Consider the following 13,369-nt stretch of genomic DNA (forward strand, 5'->3'; position numbering starts at 1 on the left):
AGAAAGAAAGAAAGAAAGAAAGAAAGAAAGAAAGAAAGAAAGAAAGAAAGAAAGAAAGAAAGAAAGGAAGAAGAAAGAAAGAAAGAAAGAAAGAAAGAAAGAAAGAAAGGAAGAAAGGAAGAAGGAAAGGGAGGAAGGAAGAAGAAAGAAAGGAAGAAAGGAAGAAGGAAAGGGAGGAAGGAAGAAAGAAAGAAATTAGTTTGTCCCTAGTCACAGATTGTAAATGGAAGAGTCAGAATTCACACCCAGGTCTACATAACTCTAGAGCCCAAGCTTCCTTTTGTTAAATCATTTAGCCGCACCCCTATGCCCCTCCTTCGGCAATTAACTTTGCAGTGAAATACTCTCATAGTCCTGTCATTTGAACTGTTGCTCCTATTTGCATGTGTTAGTATTTAGTATAGCATATGCTTATGTTAAGCTCAGTAAACATGACAGTTTCTCTCTAATTCCAGTGAAGGGTTACTGTTTTCAGGGCATTTTATTTTTCTGTAGAAAGTTGTTCTTACTGTAAAAATTATAAATGCCCCAGGCCAGCTCTACATCACTGTGGTCAAGCCGTGTGCACAGGTGGCCAGATCCCACGTGGCCAACTACAGTTCAAGTCTCAGTCGCAGGGACTTGAAAAACACAAGGGGTGTGTGTGCATGCATGCCCAAAGTTCTGACAGGATGAAGAAATGGAAGAAAAGATTGTGGTGTCAACACATTGAAAGGTTCTCTCTCACGCTCTCTTCTCTCTTTCTATATCCCCTACCCCATCTGGTGAGCACATATGCCCTCTAGCAATAAAAAATAATAATAATAATGTCTATTAATAACTAAAAGTCAAAGAATCCTGAAAGACAGACATCCTGTGACCCATTGCCTTCCTTTCATGGTTGAGAGAAACTAAGGTTAATTGACTTCCCCAAGGTCACAAAGCTATTAACTTCCAAATTGATGGTCTTGAACTCTGGTCCCCTGAGTCACGGTCTGGTAATATTATTTCAGCTCTCAGAAAACAGTTTTCAATCCTTTTCTAGTCCTCTAGGTTAGGAGGTTTGAATCTCTCACCACTTTAGATGCTCCCCTGGTTATAGCTCTGTTTTCCAATAATCCTATTAAACAGACTCTCTGAGGGACTGTGGGGGATGGAGGCACTCACTTATTGCTAATAGCCTCTTCATTGAGCATAACCTTCATGCAAAATATCCTAGCATTCTTAACTAAAAATTATCAGAATTCTGGTTTGGCCATCCCAACTAATAGGTATAAAACTAAATATTAAGGAAATAAGTAAAAAGGAAAAGAAAGCCAGTTCATAAAAAGAGGAGTTTAGAGTACTACCTAAAAATAGCTCAACATTTGGAGAATGTTCTAGAATAATATGTAGTTGTCAATAATGGTATGTAAACCAAATAGCAATAAGGAAAGTTTTGTAAGTGGAAAAAATAAAATATAGAATGGCATATCAATTGTAGCGTACAGGCATGGTAAGAAATTAGTGCTGTAGGACCAGCTTGGTAGTGCAATAGGAATGCGCTGGTCAAGCGATTCTGGATCTACATGGGAGATTGTAAGTTTGGTTCCCTGGTTGAACTGTCCACGTGACTTAGAAGCCCAGGATCCTGGCTGACTAGGAAGACTGGAGGGAGAGAAGGAGAATCACAGCCTAGGACCATTGTTGAGGGTCTTGTCTTTCCCTCTTCCTCTCTCTCTGTCATGAAAGAAGTAAGCTTTATTTTCAAAAGAAAAGAAACTAAGAGTTGTAAATGTAGATCTTTCAAAGAAGAAGGGTTCTTTGTAAATTTTTGTTGGTTTGTGTGTGTCCATTATCCCTGGTCTTATTGATCAAGTCTACAATAAGGACTGTAATGCCCAGCAGTGAACATAGCCAGCGTCAGAGAGCTGTGGGAGGGAGTGAGAAGAGGCGGGTTATGAGGGAGATCTGGGTCAGGCTGCTGATGGCCTTATGCCTCATTACACTGAAGAGTTTGTCATTAACTTCGAAATAGGTGTTCTGATTGCCACCAATGTGCTATCAAACAAAGCCCACGAAAAGCCGTAAAACCAACATTTCTAGGATCTGTTATTCACCCACGGATACAACCCAAGCTGAGCAAGATATTTGGAACCTAAGAATAGAAATACATGATCAACTGAAACTGCCAGATATTTTTACACTTATTCTTCCACTGAGTCAGCTTTCCCTAAATCGCAGTTTTTTAGATAATTTTTACTCTTGACATATGAGAATCTCACATTTGTTTTTGTTGATATTTTTCTTTTTGGTTCCAGCTCAGTATCCCAAGAATTTGAGAATTCTTTGAGCACCTTTAATGTGTCTTATTATTTAAGATAACCTCTATATTATCTTACATTGTGGTATTTATCATAAAATAACTAATCATTATTATTGAGAATTTACTATGGGCCAAGTACTATGCTAAATGTTTTACCTCATTTCATCCTCAGAATAGGCCTACAAAGTGGGGATTATTACATCCTCCCTGCCAAAGATCATTTAGTGTCAGAGACAGGATTCAGATATGTTTGATGACAAATCCCATGCTCTTAGCCACTGCAAAGTACCATTATTGAACATTGTTTCTGGTTTCATCCATTAACACTAAAAAGCCTAGACTTAGGGCAGATGTCTGAGATAACCCAGTAGAGAGGTTCTTTTCAATAGACAAAACCACTAATTCATGTTCACTGGGTATTGTGATTATCTAATTACCAAATCATTTGACAAGACTATTATCCACCCAACTTTCACAGTTTTAGTCACACGAATATCATGAAAGACGGTTAAATGCTTTGCAGAATTGAAAAATAGTATGTCCATGACATTCTCCTTATGTACTAACATCTGCGTTTCTCACCTATTTTATTGTTTTCTTTCTAAGAAGTCACCTCACCTACATTACGGTTTCCTCGCTAACTTACCCATCACATCATATGTAGCTAGTCATTCTAAATTCGGACTCATGGTGAACCCCTCTGTCATTTTCCATTCAAAACCTTCTAATCTCATTTCCAAGACCTCAATGCATTTATAATTCTACTTCAAGTAGAAGTAGGTATATGAGCAGTTGCTCTAAAAAGTGTCTGTAGATTTGTATTAGATTATTAAAAGGCAACTATGATGTGAACTCCTGTAAATCACTTATAAAATATACAGTTTTCTAAATATTTATATGAAACTCTTTATAACCTAATTCCTAACACCCCAGGAATCATCTGCTTCTATGTCTCACCCTTCAATATCCGCCACGGTCACATACTCACATGTAAAACACATCACACTCCAATATCACCTCCTGAATAAAATCTTCTCTGATCTATCCAAGCAGCATGAAGTACTTTTATAGACCTTTGCTCATACCATTCTTTTAAAGAATTTATAAAATCAATGTAGTTATTGGATTGCAGATTGATCTACCCCATCATCAAATTCCAGGTTCCAATTACACGGTGCTGATGAATCTGATACTCTGTTTTAGCAACTGTGGAGGTCCCATAAAAAAAAAATAATAATACTCCGATAGTGCCTGATCAGAGTGGATATAAGCAAGTGTGTGTTAAATTGACGATTAGTTACCAAGCCTAAGATATTGGAAGCCAAGAGAAGCTAAAAAAAGAAGGGACTACCAGGAACTAGAGTGATCAAAGAAAGCTTTATTGAGGATGAAGGTACAAAGGTAAATTTTTTTCATGCTGGAGAAGAGGACGGAACATACTACAGGCAAAGAAAACAAGCATAACTCTAAAGTATATAGTCCATGTGAGAGCTGTGGGTGCATAAATGTTTGATAGGAAAGGAAAGCACTGAATGTGTGACTTAGTTAAATACTTGGCAATTACAAAAACTTTACTGCTTGGTGCCATGCCTAGAGGTTAAGAACAAAGGCAGCGGGGCCGGCAAGTGGCGTGGTGGTTAAGGGCGCTGGATTCCCACATGGCCGACTACGGTTCTAGTCTCGGATCTGGTGGCTTGCGTTCTCACTTCCTCTCTTTCTCTCTCCCTCTCTCTCTCTGTACCTCTCTGGTCAATATTAAAATAAATAAGTAAATAAATAAAATTAAATAAAATAATTCTTAAAAAAAAAGAACTAAGGCAGCAATCTTATACTTTGATTCTTTTGGAAGCTATAAGTTATAGCAAAATGGTAACAGGAAAATATTTCATTTAGATGAGTGGTATGGTACAGTGGAAAACTACGCATGTTATGTCTGAGTCTACATTTGAACTTTTGTTTCACCTCTTTATTATATTGAGAAGCCACTTTTCTCGATAAGCTCGAGTTTCCTCTTCTGTACAATAGGACTAATCATGCCTACTCTATAAGCAGATGTGGGCTTGAATTGAGATCATTCGTGGAAGGCACCTAGTACATTGTTACCTAGTCGATGACGAATAACAGGAGTGCGACTGGTATTTTTAGTACTGGGAATTGGTGCGCTTATCTGCTCCATGAATGTGAACCTTTTGGTTGTATATGTTTTTGGACATGTAGACTTGAGTTTATTTGTCCTGAGAGGATTTGGGCTTTTTGAAATGGAAATAATTGAGCTGGCTCTGTGGCCTAGTGGTTACAGTAGCTGGATCTCACATAACCTACTGTACGGTTTGAGTCCCAGATCTGGCGACTTGAGAAACACTCTGGGTACGTGTGTGTGTGTGTGTGTGTGTGTGTGTGTGTGTGTCCAAAATCCCAAAAGGAGGGAGAGATGAAAGAGAAGAGATTTCGGCATGACATCTCTCCCTCTTTCTCATTCTTTCTCTAGCGAGTGCATGCATTCATTAACACACATGTGTACACACACACACACACACACACACACACACACACACAAAATGAAACGGAAATAATCCAGAAAAGGACAATATGTAGCATGCTACCACTTAGCTGCTTGTCTCTCTCAAATGAAGACATGCAAAACGTTTCATTATAGGCAATTGATTAGGTTGAATGCTCAAATAGGAAATGAACCATTTTCTTTATTAACCACCTGCTGTGCAAACTGTCATGCAAATACTGCCTTATGCTTTATGCAAAATATTTTAAAACCTATGTGACTTTATTCATCTGCTTGGATTTTCTTTCCTGTAAAATAGTTAACTGAATGTATTTCAAGTCTGTGTGTCTATAAAACCAGCCAAATATTTCCTTTTAAATACTTGAGCTCTATGTTTAATATACGGAGTTAGGGTTCTTAGCATTGTTTTTCCTGTAATAGATTTTATCCTTTAGTCCTTTACTGAGCTTTTAGTTCCATACGTACTAAAGTGTCTCCTATGCTCATAATAAATGAGCGCTTTTTGTTTCATGCAGGTTCTTCCAGGGGACCAAGCCCCTTGACCATGGGAGCCCAGGACACCCTCCCTGTTGCAGCCGCATTTACAGAAACAGTCAATGCCTACTTCAAAGGAGCAGACCCAAACAAGTAAGCCAGGACTCATCCACTGCGTCCTCTGAACTGTTTCCCATCTAATGAGCAACACCCTGTATGTCGCTCTTCCATTCTTTATCCGGAAACCAAATAAGACCCAGTTAACAGTAATCGGTAGCCTGCCTAGAAGAGAACATTTAATTAGGACTATTAATCTACTATTTATTAAAAAGGAAAAAAAGTATCAAAAGATCCAATCATCTAATATCTTGCTACCTAAAAATCTTTGATTCAGTTTTGGTTGCAACTAACTGAAAACCCTAATCCAATTCTGTCAGCAGTGAGAACATTTATTATCTTAGGAAAGTGAACATCCAGATCATGTCTTTTATTTTCATAGCCTTTTCTAAGTACAAATCATTTGAACTGAAATGGGGGACCAGCAGACGGCATAATGGTTACACTGCTGGACTCCCACATAAGTCAACTACGGTTGAAGTCCTGGAGCTGGCAGCTTAAAATGCACACCAGGCATGTGTGTGTGTGTGTGTGTGTGTGCGTGCCCAAGATCCTGAGAGGATAGTGGAGGAGAAGGGACTGCAGTGTGACTATCCTTCCAGGGGATGATTTCTTAGTTTCTATCTCTCTCGTAAACACACACACCCTGTAGCAAAAATCTCTTTAAAAAAAGAAAAAAAGAAAGAAAGAATTGAAATGATAGTGCATTGGAATGAATGAGACCATAGGAGATTAAACATCCCAAAACATCCAGAGTGTTGTATGTTCTCTTGTTAACAAGTTATGTTATCCTTGCTAAGTAAAGAAAAACTGCCCTCCCCAAGAAAGAGAGAAAATTATTATCATAGTAAAGTATTAAAGTCTAGGCAAAAATAAATCACGCCCTATTTACAGGAACCCTAGTTTGCTTCTGTCCGTGCATTCTGACATTGACCTCGACCTGAATGTCTACATGATATGATTAAATATTTTACTTCTTGATAAGGAGTTCATGACTAGGATTCAGGAAGTCTATGGAGTCCCTGAAATTGTATTGTATATCTTATGTGTGCATTTTCCAAACACAGAGGTTTACAACATTCGGCACTTCAATAAAGGAGCTCATAAGCCAGAAAAGTCCAGAGTGATCATGGGTCTACACTGAAAACTAAACACTAAAGTCAAAGTGGTTTTCAAATGAGTCACTAATATATTTACAACTCTGAATTAAACTCCTAAAGGTCGCACCTTGGTGAGGAAAGAATTCCTTTTAATGGTTCATTTACAAAGACTAGGGCTTGGGAAGCCTTAGTATCAATGACAATAAGAATGACAGAAAAAAAATTGAATGTGCATATAGAACACTAGACTATATTATAAAAATTTTTGAAACAGTGATAATTAAATAAAATTAAAACATGGATCTCCATGTATATTTTAAGTGAGAATTTGTATGACTAATTGTGAATCTTCTTCACATTACAGAAATACTAGGGTTTTTTTTTAAAAAAAAGAATTATTTTATTGGGACCAGCATTTAGCATAATGGCTATGTCGCTGAACTCCCATGTTGTCAACCATAGTTAGAGTCCCGGACCCTGTGGTTTAAACTCATGCCTGGTGTGTGTGCGTGCATGCCCAAGATCCCGAGAGGAGAATGGAGGAGAAGGGATTGCAGCGTGACCATACCCCCTGGGGGGTGATTTCTTGCTTTCCGTCTCTCTGTCTCTCTCTGTTTTTCTGGCAAGCGCATGCGCCCTATAGCAAAAAAAACCTCCACCATCCCCCCAAAAAAAGAATTATTTTATTTAACTTCATTTATCCATTTATTTATTTTAATTTGACCAGAGGGGGACAGAGAGAGAGAGAGAGACAGAAAGTGAGAAAGCAAACCACCAGGTCCAAGACTCGAACCACAGGTCAGCCATGTGGTAGTCCAGTACCCTTAACCACCACTGCACCTGCTGACCCTGCAGAAATACTAGCTTTTTAAAAGTCTCAATCTAACAATATTATATTCTAATTAGTAACACTATTTAATTATAATAGATGAATACTTCTTTACACGTCTAATCCGGGCACTGGAGTCTATCATCAACCTAAGCGTTAGTAAATCAGCAAAGGCCTAACTCTGACAGTTGAGATGTAGAAGCATAACTGAGAATCTTCAGTGCATCTTACAAGAGACATCTAGATTACTTCTCCCATTTTCTACCCACTACTATAAGCCTCTTGAAGACAGGAGTCCTCATATTTTAATTGCCTTCCCTTTCAATGATAATAATACAATAACTGGCATAGTTAGGAGTGAGCAAATATTTGTTGACTTAATCAATGCCATCTCCTGCCCTCCTGGGCTTGCTTTTAAATGAGAACCTTTATCCCCTACCAAGATTACCTCGCTCAGGTCTCATTCTGAGGAACCTGGAAAGGAAACGGAGTCGATCCTTACCAGTTAAAAAACATTTGAGCCTCCACTGCTAACAAGATCCTGAGGAATAACAGGTGCTGAAATCAAATCTAGCAAGTGCTTTAATGCTTGTTTTCTCCTAGAGCTGCCAGTAACATTCTGCATGGCCACACACTGCCAGACACCCCCAGTAGACTCAGCCTGAGAGTCCAGACTCCCACTAATCAACACCAGTAGACACAAGGCGAATGGATCTAAAGGTGGAGAGGGAGGGCAGCAGCTGGACTCGCTGGAAGATCAGCGTCTCCTGGAGAGACGGAGGTGCAAACTGCCAGGAACCAAAGTTCTCATTCAGAGCACTGCAAAGTTAGGGACATAGCGTTTGAGTGAGGGAGGGACACGTGGCCATTTTAAGAAACTCGCCTGCCTCTCACCTCCTCCTAATCCAGCCTTATACATACAAGGATTTAGCAGCTCTATGTTGCTTGTGTGCCAGGGACCACCTGCCCTGAGCTGGACATGTCTCGTCAGTCACAAAGTTACACTGTATATAAGGTGACTGTGGGACAAAATAGAGTGCCTCGTGCTCACCTGTAAGGAAAGTTTCCATTTGTTAGCCTCAGTTTCCCTAGAAAGCACATTCCTGAACTAACCTAGGGCTAAGGAAGTGATCATGAGAATCAGCTGTCCAGATCAAGGTAGGCGTTGTCGGGATACTCACTCATTTTAGACATTTACTATTCCTCCAAAAAGAAGAGTTCTGCATCTGGCCAATGCGGGATAATGGATGAATTTGCCCTCTTACCTGAAACAACTGAAAAATGGACAAAATAGCTGGCCCCCATACACTAGAGATTAAGAGAGCCGGATCCCACATGGCTGACCATGGTGTGAATCCCAACTTCGGCAGCTTTAAAAATACGCTGGGCGTATGTGCCTGCATGCCCAAAATTCCGACGGAGTGGAGGAATGGAGGAAAAGGGATTGCAGCATAACCACACTCCAGTGGAGGCAGCGTTCTCCCTTTCTCTTCCTGTCTCTCTGTCCCTTTATTGCCAGCTCTCTGACAACTAAAAAATAAAATAGGCAAAACAGAGGAAGAAATATCTGCAAGACAGCAGACCTCAGTGATCCTTGAGAAGTGAAATGTGCGAGACAATGGCTCCAACTTGCTTCCTGGAGTTTTCAGGCATGGCTCAGTGAGAGCGAGCATACTCCCAGTTCTTCATGGGGACATGTGTCACCAAGGCACTCCACTATAAAACTGACTGAGAAAAGTGCCCAAGGAAGCCAATGTGTGGGTGCTGCTGTCTACCATCCACTGTGGAAGCCAGCAGTGGAGAAAGTAAGCACATGGCTGGAACCGGAGCCTAAGAACCCACCTACATTGCAGGATCTTGGGCACAGGGGCAACCCAACCACTTGTACTACATAAGCCAGATAATAAGAAAGCTAACAGGAACTGGCAGAGCTACGTGGGTTGCAAAGACTGCTCTGGGGACACCCATGCACTGCAGGAATCACACACAAGCCTCTTGCACTGTAGGAGCCTGGCACTAGGTAAGCCTGAAGCATTGCAGAAGACAGCAGACTGGAGTGAGGGAAAACCCTTTCCTCCTGTAATACCTCTCCAGTGCCCTCTACTGACAAAATGTAGCATATATGCCTGTTTGCAACAGAAATAAATACATAGGGGCCTATTATTAATAATCTCAGAGTAGACAATAAAGGGTGAGTTAGAACTGAGGCAGTAAATTGAAATGATGTACAAAGTGATTCTGAATTTCATATAAAAATGTCAAGGGTCTACAATAGTCAAAACAGTTTTGAAAAAGAAATAAGTTGGAAGAGTAACATTATTTGGTTTCTGAACTATCACAAAACTACAGTAATCAAGACAGTGTGATATTGGTTTGAATGATAGACAAAACAGATCAATGAAATAGAATAGCGAATCCAGAAATAGACCAATGATAATTCAGCAAAAACTAGAAAGAATCCAAATGTTCCCCAATATGTAAGTGGATTTTTAAATGCTGATACATCCATACACTATAGAGCACAGAGATGAGTCACCAATGCATACAACTGCATGGATAGATACAAAATAATTATACTGAATGAAAGAGTCAGACCTCCCCACCCTGGGGGGAAAAAAGCATATACTTTATGATTCTGTTATATAAAATTCTACAAAATGTACTCTAACAGATAATTACACAAGCCGTATTAGCAATTACCTGTGAATGGGGAATAGGTAGACAGGAAAGATTACAGAAGGAATAATAAGGGACCAGCAGATGGCATAATGGTTACATCACTGGACTCCTACATAGCCGACTGAGGTTTGAGTCCCCTACCTGGCTGCTTAAAATTTACACTAGGCACATATGTGTGTGTGCCCAGGATCCCAAGAGGAGACTGAAGGAGAAGGGATTGGGCATGGCCATCCTCCCTGGGGTGTGATTTCTCATTTTCTCTCTCTCTCCTCCCGCCCCCGGCTACCACATGTACCCTGTAGCAAAAATCTCTCTTAAAAAAAAAAGAATTATAAAAAGCATGAGGAAACTTTTAGAGATGATGGGTACGTTCATTATCTTGAGTTTCATGTAATACTAAATGATGAAATTTTACACTATAAATAAAGTCTTTTTAAAAAATTTGCCACAGGGCATGTGCCCTCGCTGAGGGGGACACAGGGTAGAAAACAGAGTGAGATAGAAAGTGAAAAAGCACTCCCCAAGGGGAAAGTCATGCTGCAATCCTTCTCTGCCATTCTTTGCTCGGGGTTTGGGGCATACATGCACATGTGTCTAACATGTTTTTCAAGCCACCAGATCGGGGACATGAACCACACAGTTGACCATATGGGATCCAGTAGCCTTAACCGCCACGCAATAGACTGGACCTATTAAGGCTTTTAAAAGAAAAAAGAAAAAGAGAGAGAGAGAGAGAATTACTCTTCCTTCCAAACTATCATCCTGTTGGATGACTGGTTTTACGATTCTGACCAAATAGACAAGTCAATGGCATAAAGAACTAGTAAAATAAGAAAAAGAATTTTGTCTCATGCAAACACACACGAACATGCTCAAAGCATTGCGTATCTTACTCAAAGAACCAAAAGAAGTCCCAGTAAAGTGTGATAATGCCGTGCAATTCGCTATCTTCAGATATACTACCCAAAACTCAGAAATAAGTAAGAACCGCCAGAGTGCATGATTCTACCCTTGAGATGAACCAACAGACTTCTACAGAAAAAGAAAATTTGGATTTGTCTTCTCACAGTTCAGAACACATTCAACTACTCTTTTTTAAATTAATTAATATACTCACTCATTTATTTATTTATTGCAGTAAGTGTGAAGCCATCAAATTTTCAGATAAGTTAGGAATTATTTAGTAGTTGAAAGCGTAATTATAAGAGCTCCCCTGCTTCTCTTCTGCTGTTTAACATTGTTATATAAATCTTTTCTGTTTCCCGATCGTTTTCTTCACTGTATACTGACCTAGGTTTTTTTTTCTCTCTTCCCTCTCCTGTGTTTTGATATGCCAGATGTATCGTTAAGATTACTGGAGAAATGGTGTTATCCTTTCCTGCCGGCATCACCAGACACTTTGCCAACAACCCCTCCCCAGCTGCTCTGACTTTTCGAGTGATAAATTTCAGCAGGTTAGAACACGTCCTGCCAAATCCCCAACTTCTCTGCTGGTAAATATGATTTTGCACAAACTTTTTAGAAATGTGTGTGGCTTAGCACTTTATACTTAGATGAGAGAGACTTTAGCCAGAGAATAGCACTGTAGCAAAATTACCACAACTCAAATATGCTTGTAGATTCAGACACAGAGCTTTTACGTACTATCAAAAGTTTGCTGCGGGTGATTGCTTTTGTATGTGTAGCTGCATATGTATATGTGTATCCAATGACCCGCTATTCAACTTGTTAAAGAGACGGTTTGAGTACAAGGTCTGTATTAGTGAGGACTTATTCACTGTCAGCTTTACTCACTAGCAGTATACTAATATAGTTGAGCAAGGTGGGTAACGAGCCGAACAATAGGCATAAAGTCATTTGTTACACTAGCATCTTGCTAAATCAAATGGTATTTGAACTGTGAGCTACTTTTCACATGAGTTTGGGAATCTTTTTTGTGAAATGTATCATTTCATTGTAATGCTACTTGTTTTGATGAAACTTTCCCTGTGTTACATCAAAGAGGCTTACATGAATTTGTTTATGTCGATAGGCTCTCCACACTTTTTGACTAGTAAGCCTGTCTATGATATCTTCATTGCACATATGCTCACAACAGTCACACAAACACACACACATGCATGCCGTTCAAATAACCAACTACATTATGTTAGTGGTTCATAAGGTGTGAGGTGAAGTCATTCTTGACAGCTTCCGCTCCATCATCCAGCTCTGATATCCCAGCTAAAATCTCTATGGTGGTCACCGTCTTCCTCGACTGCAGTTGCTTCCCTCCTCTTCCTGAATCTAACCACACTCACTCCAATCCATTTTAACCTCCAAATGACCTTTTATGAGGTCTATCAGTCCATCTTTGCTCATAACCCTCTGGTGGCCTTACATGACACCTGCCTCAGGATTTAAACCTGTCACAGGGTCCCTGAGGCCCTGAGTCCTGTATCTCCACTTGCCTTTCATTTCTCATCTCCCACCATCCTGCCTCAGAACACCCATGGCTCCAGCCAGACCTACTGATCTCAGAAACAGGCTGAGACCTTTCCTACATCCGGGTTCTGTTGTGCTGGTTTCCTCTGCCTTGAAAACTCTTTATGCCCTTCTTCACCTGACTCCTGCTCATCCTTTAGACCTCAACTCCATTCTGGCTACCCTCTTCATCCCACTATCCTCCCACCCCACCCACCAGCCCCAAACAAAATTTAATGCCCTTGTTATTCTCTCTCAAGACACTCTATTCCTTTGTAGCCTTCACTGCAATTAATGACTAAATGTCTGTTTGTGTTTCTGGATGTGGTGGCACCCACCTTATAGCAAATACCTATTTCTGTTTCTTGGTTCATGCATCTCCCCCATGAGTACACCACTGTCTCCTCAGTACCTTCCGCTGTGCCTGGTGTCAATAAACACCTGAGTTATGTATGTCAAATGAGTGAACTCACCATACTTTTAAAAATTTAATCAATCTGAGTGTTTCTGTAGGAACACCTAAGGGTTGTTGGTATTTCGAACTTGGGAACAAACAAAAATCCTGACTTTCCTGACTGAATGAGACTTTTTCATTCCTGTGGTGATAAAACAGTCCCAGGCCTTTCAGGGGATTACCAAAACCTCTTCTTCTTTGGTTCTTGCTATGGCTTATCCCACAAACTTGATTTCAGGTTTAAAAGCATAAAAAACATGATCACCCATTTAGATGAAAAGGAAATGTGAAATGACTGAAGTGGAAAATCAGCAAATTCTGAATTCAGTTACCCTCTGTTCTTGATGTACATATTGAGTCGACTTTATTTTTGAGATTCATCCATCTCACCAGTTTGTTTGTAAATATGAGTGGTGTAATAGTTATAGCTTTTATTGCATTTTAGGTA

The 13,369-nt window shown here is 39.9% G+C and overlaps 1 protein-coding gene across 13 annotated transcripts in view; it reads left to right on the top strand.

Moving 5' to 3' along the window:
- SGIP1 (SH3GL interacting endocytic adaptor 1) overlaps positions 1 to 13,369 on the top strand; it is a 220,262-nt gene that overhangs the window by 197,243 nt on the left and 9,650 nt on the right. For all 13 annotated transcript variants that reach the window (XM_014585341.2, XM_006171377.3, XM_006171378.3 and 10 more), the window contains 2 exons: positions 5,321 to 5,432; positions 11,342 to 11,497. In XM_014585341.2, the coding sequence (XP_014440827.1) occupies positions 5,321 to 5,432; positions 11,342 to 11,497 (268 nt within the window). The remainder of the gene's footprint in view (positions 1 to 5,320; positions 5,433 to 11,341; positions 11,498 to 13,369) is intronic.

This window comes from Tupaia chinensis, unplaced genomic scaffold, assembly GCF_000334495.1.
Source record: "Tupaia chinensis unplaced genomic scaffold, TupChi_1.0 Scaffold149502_1, whole genome shotgun sequence".
Lineage (NCBI taxonomy): Eukaryota > Metazoa > Chordata > Mammalia > Scandentia > Tupaiidae > Tupaia > Tupaia belangeri.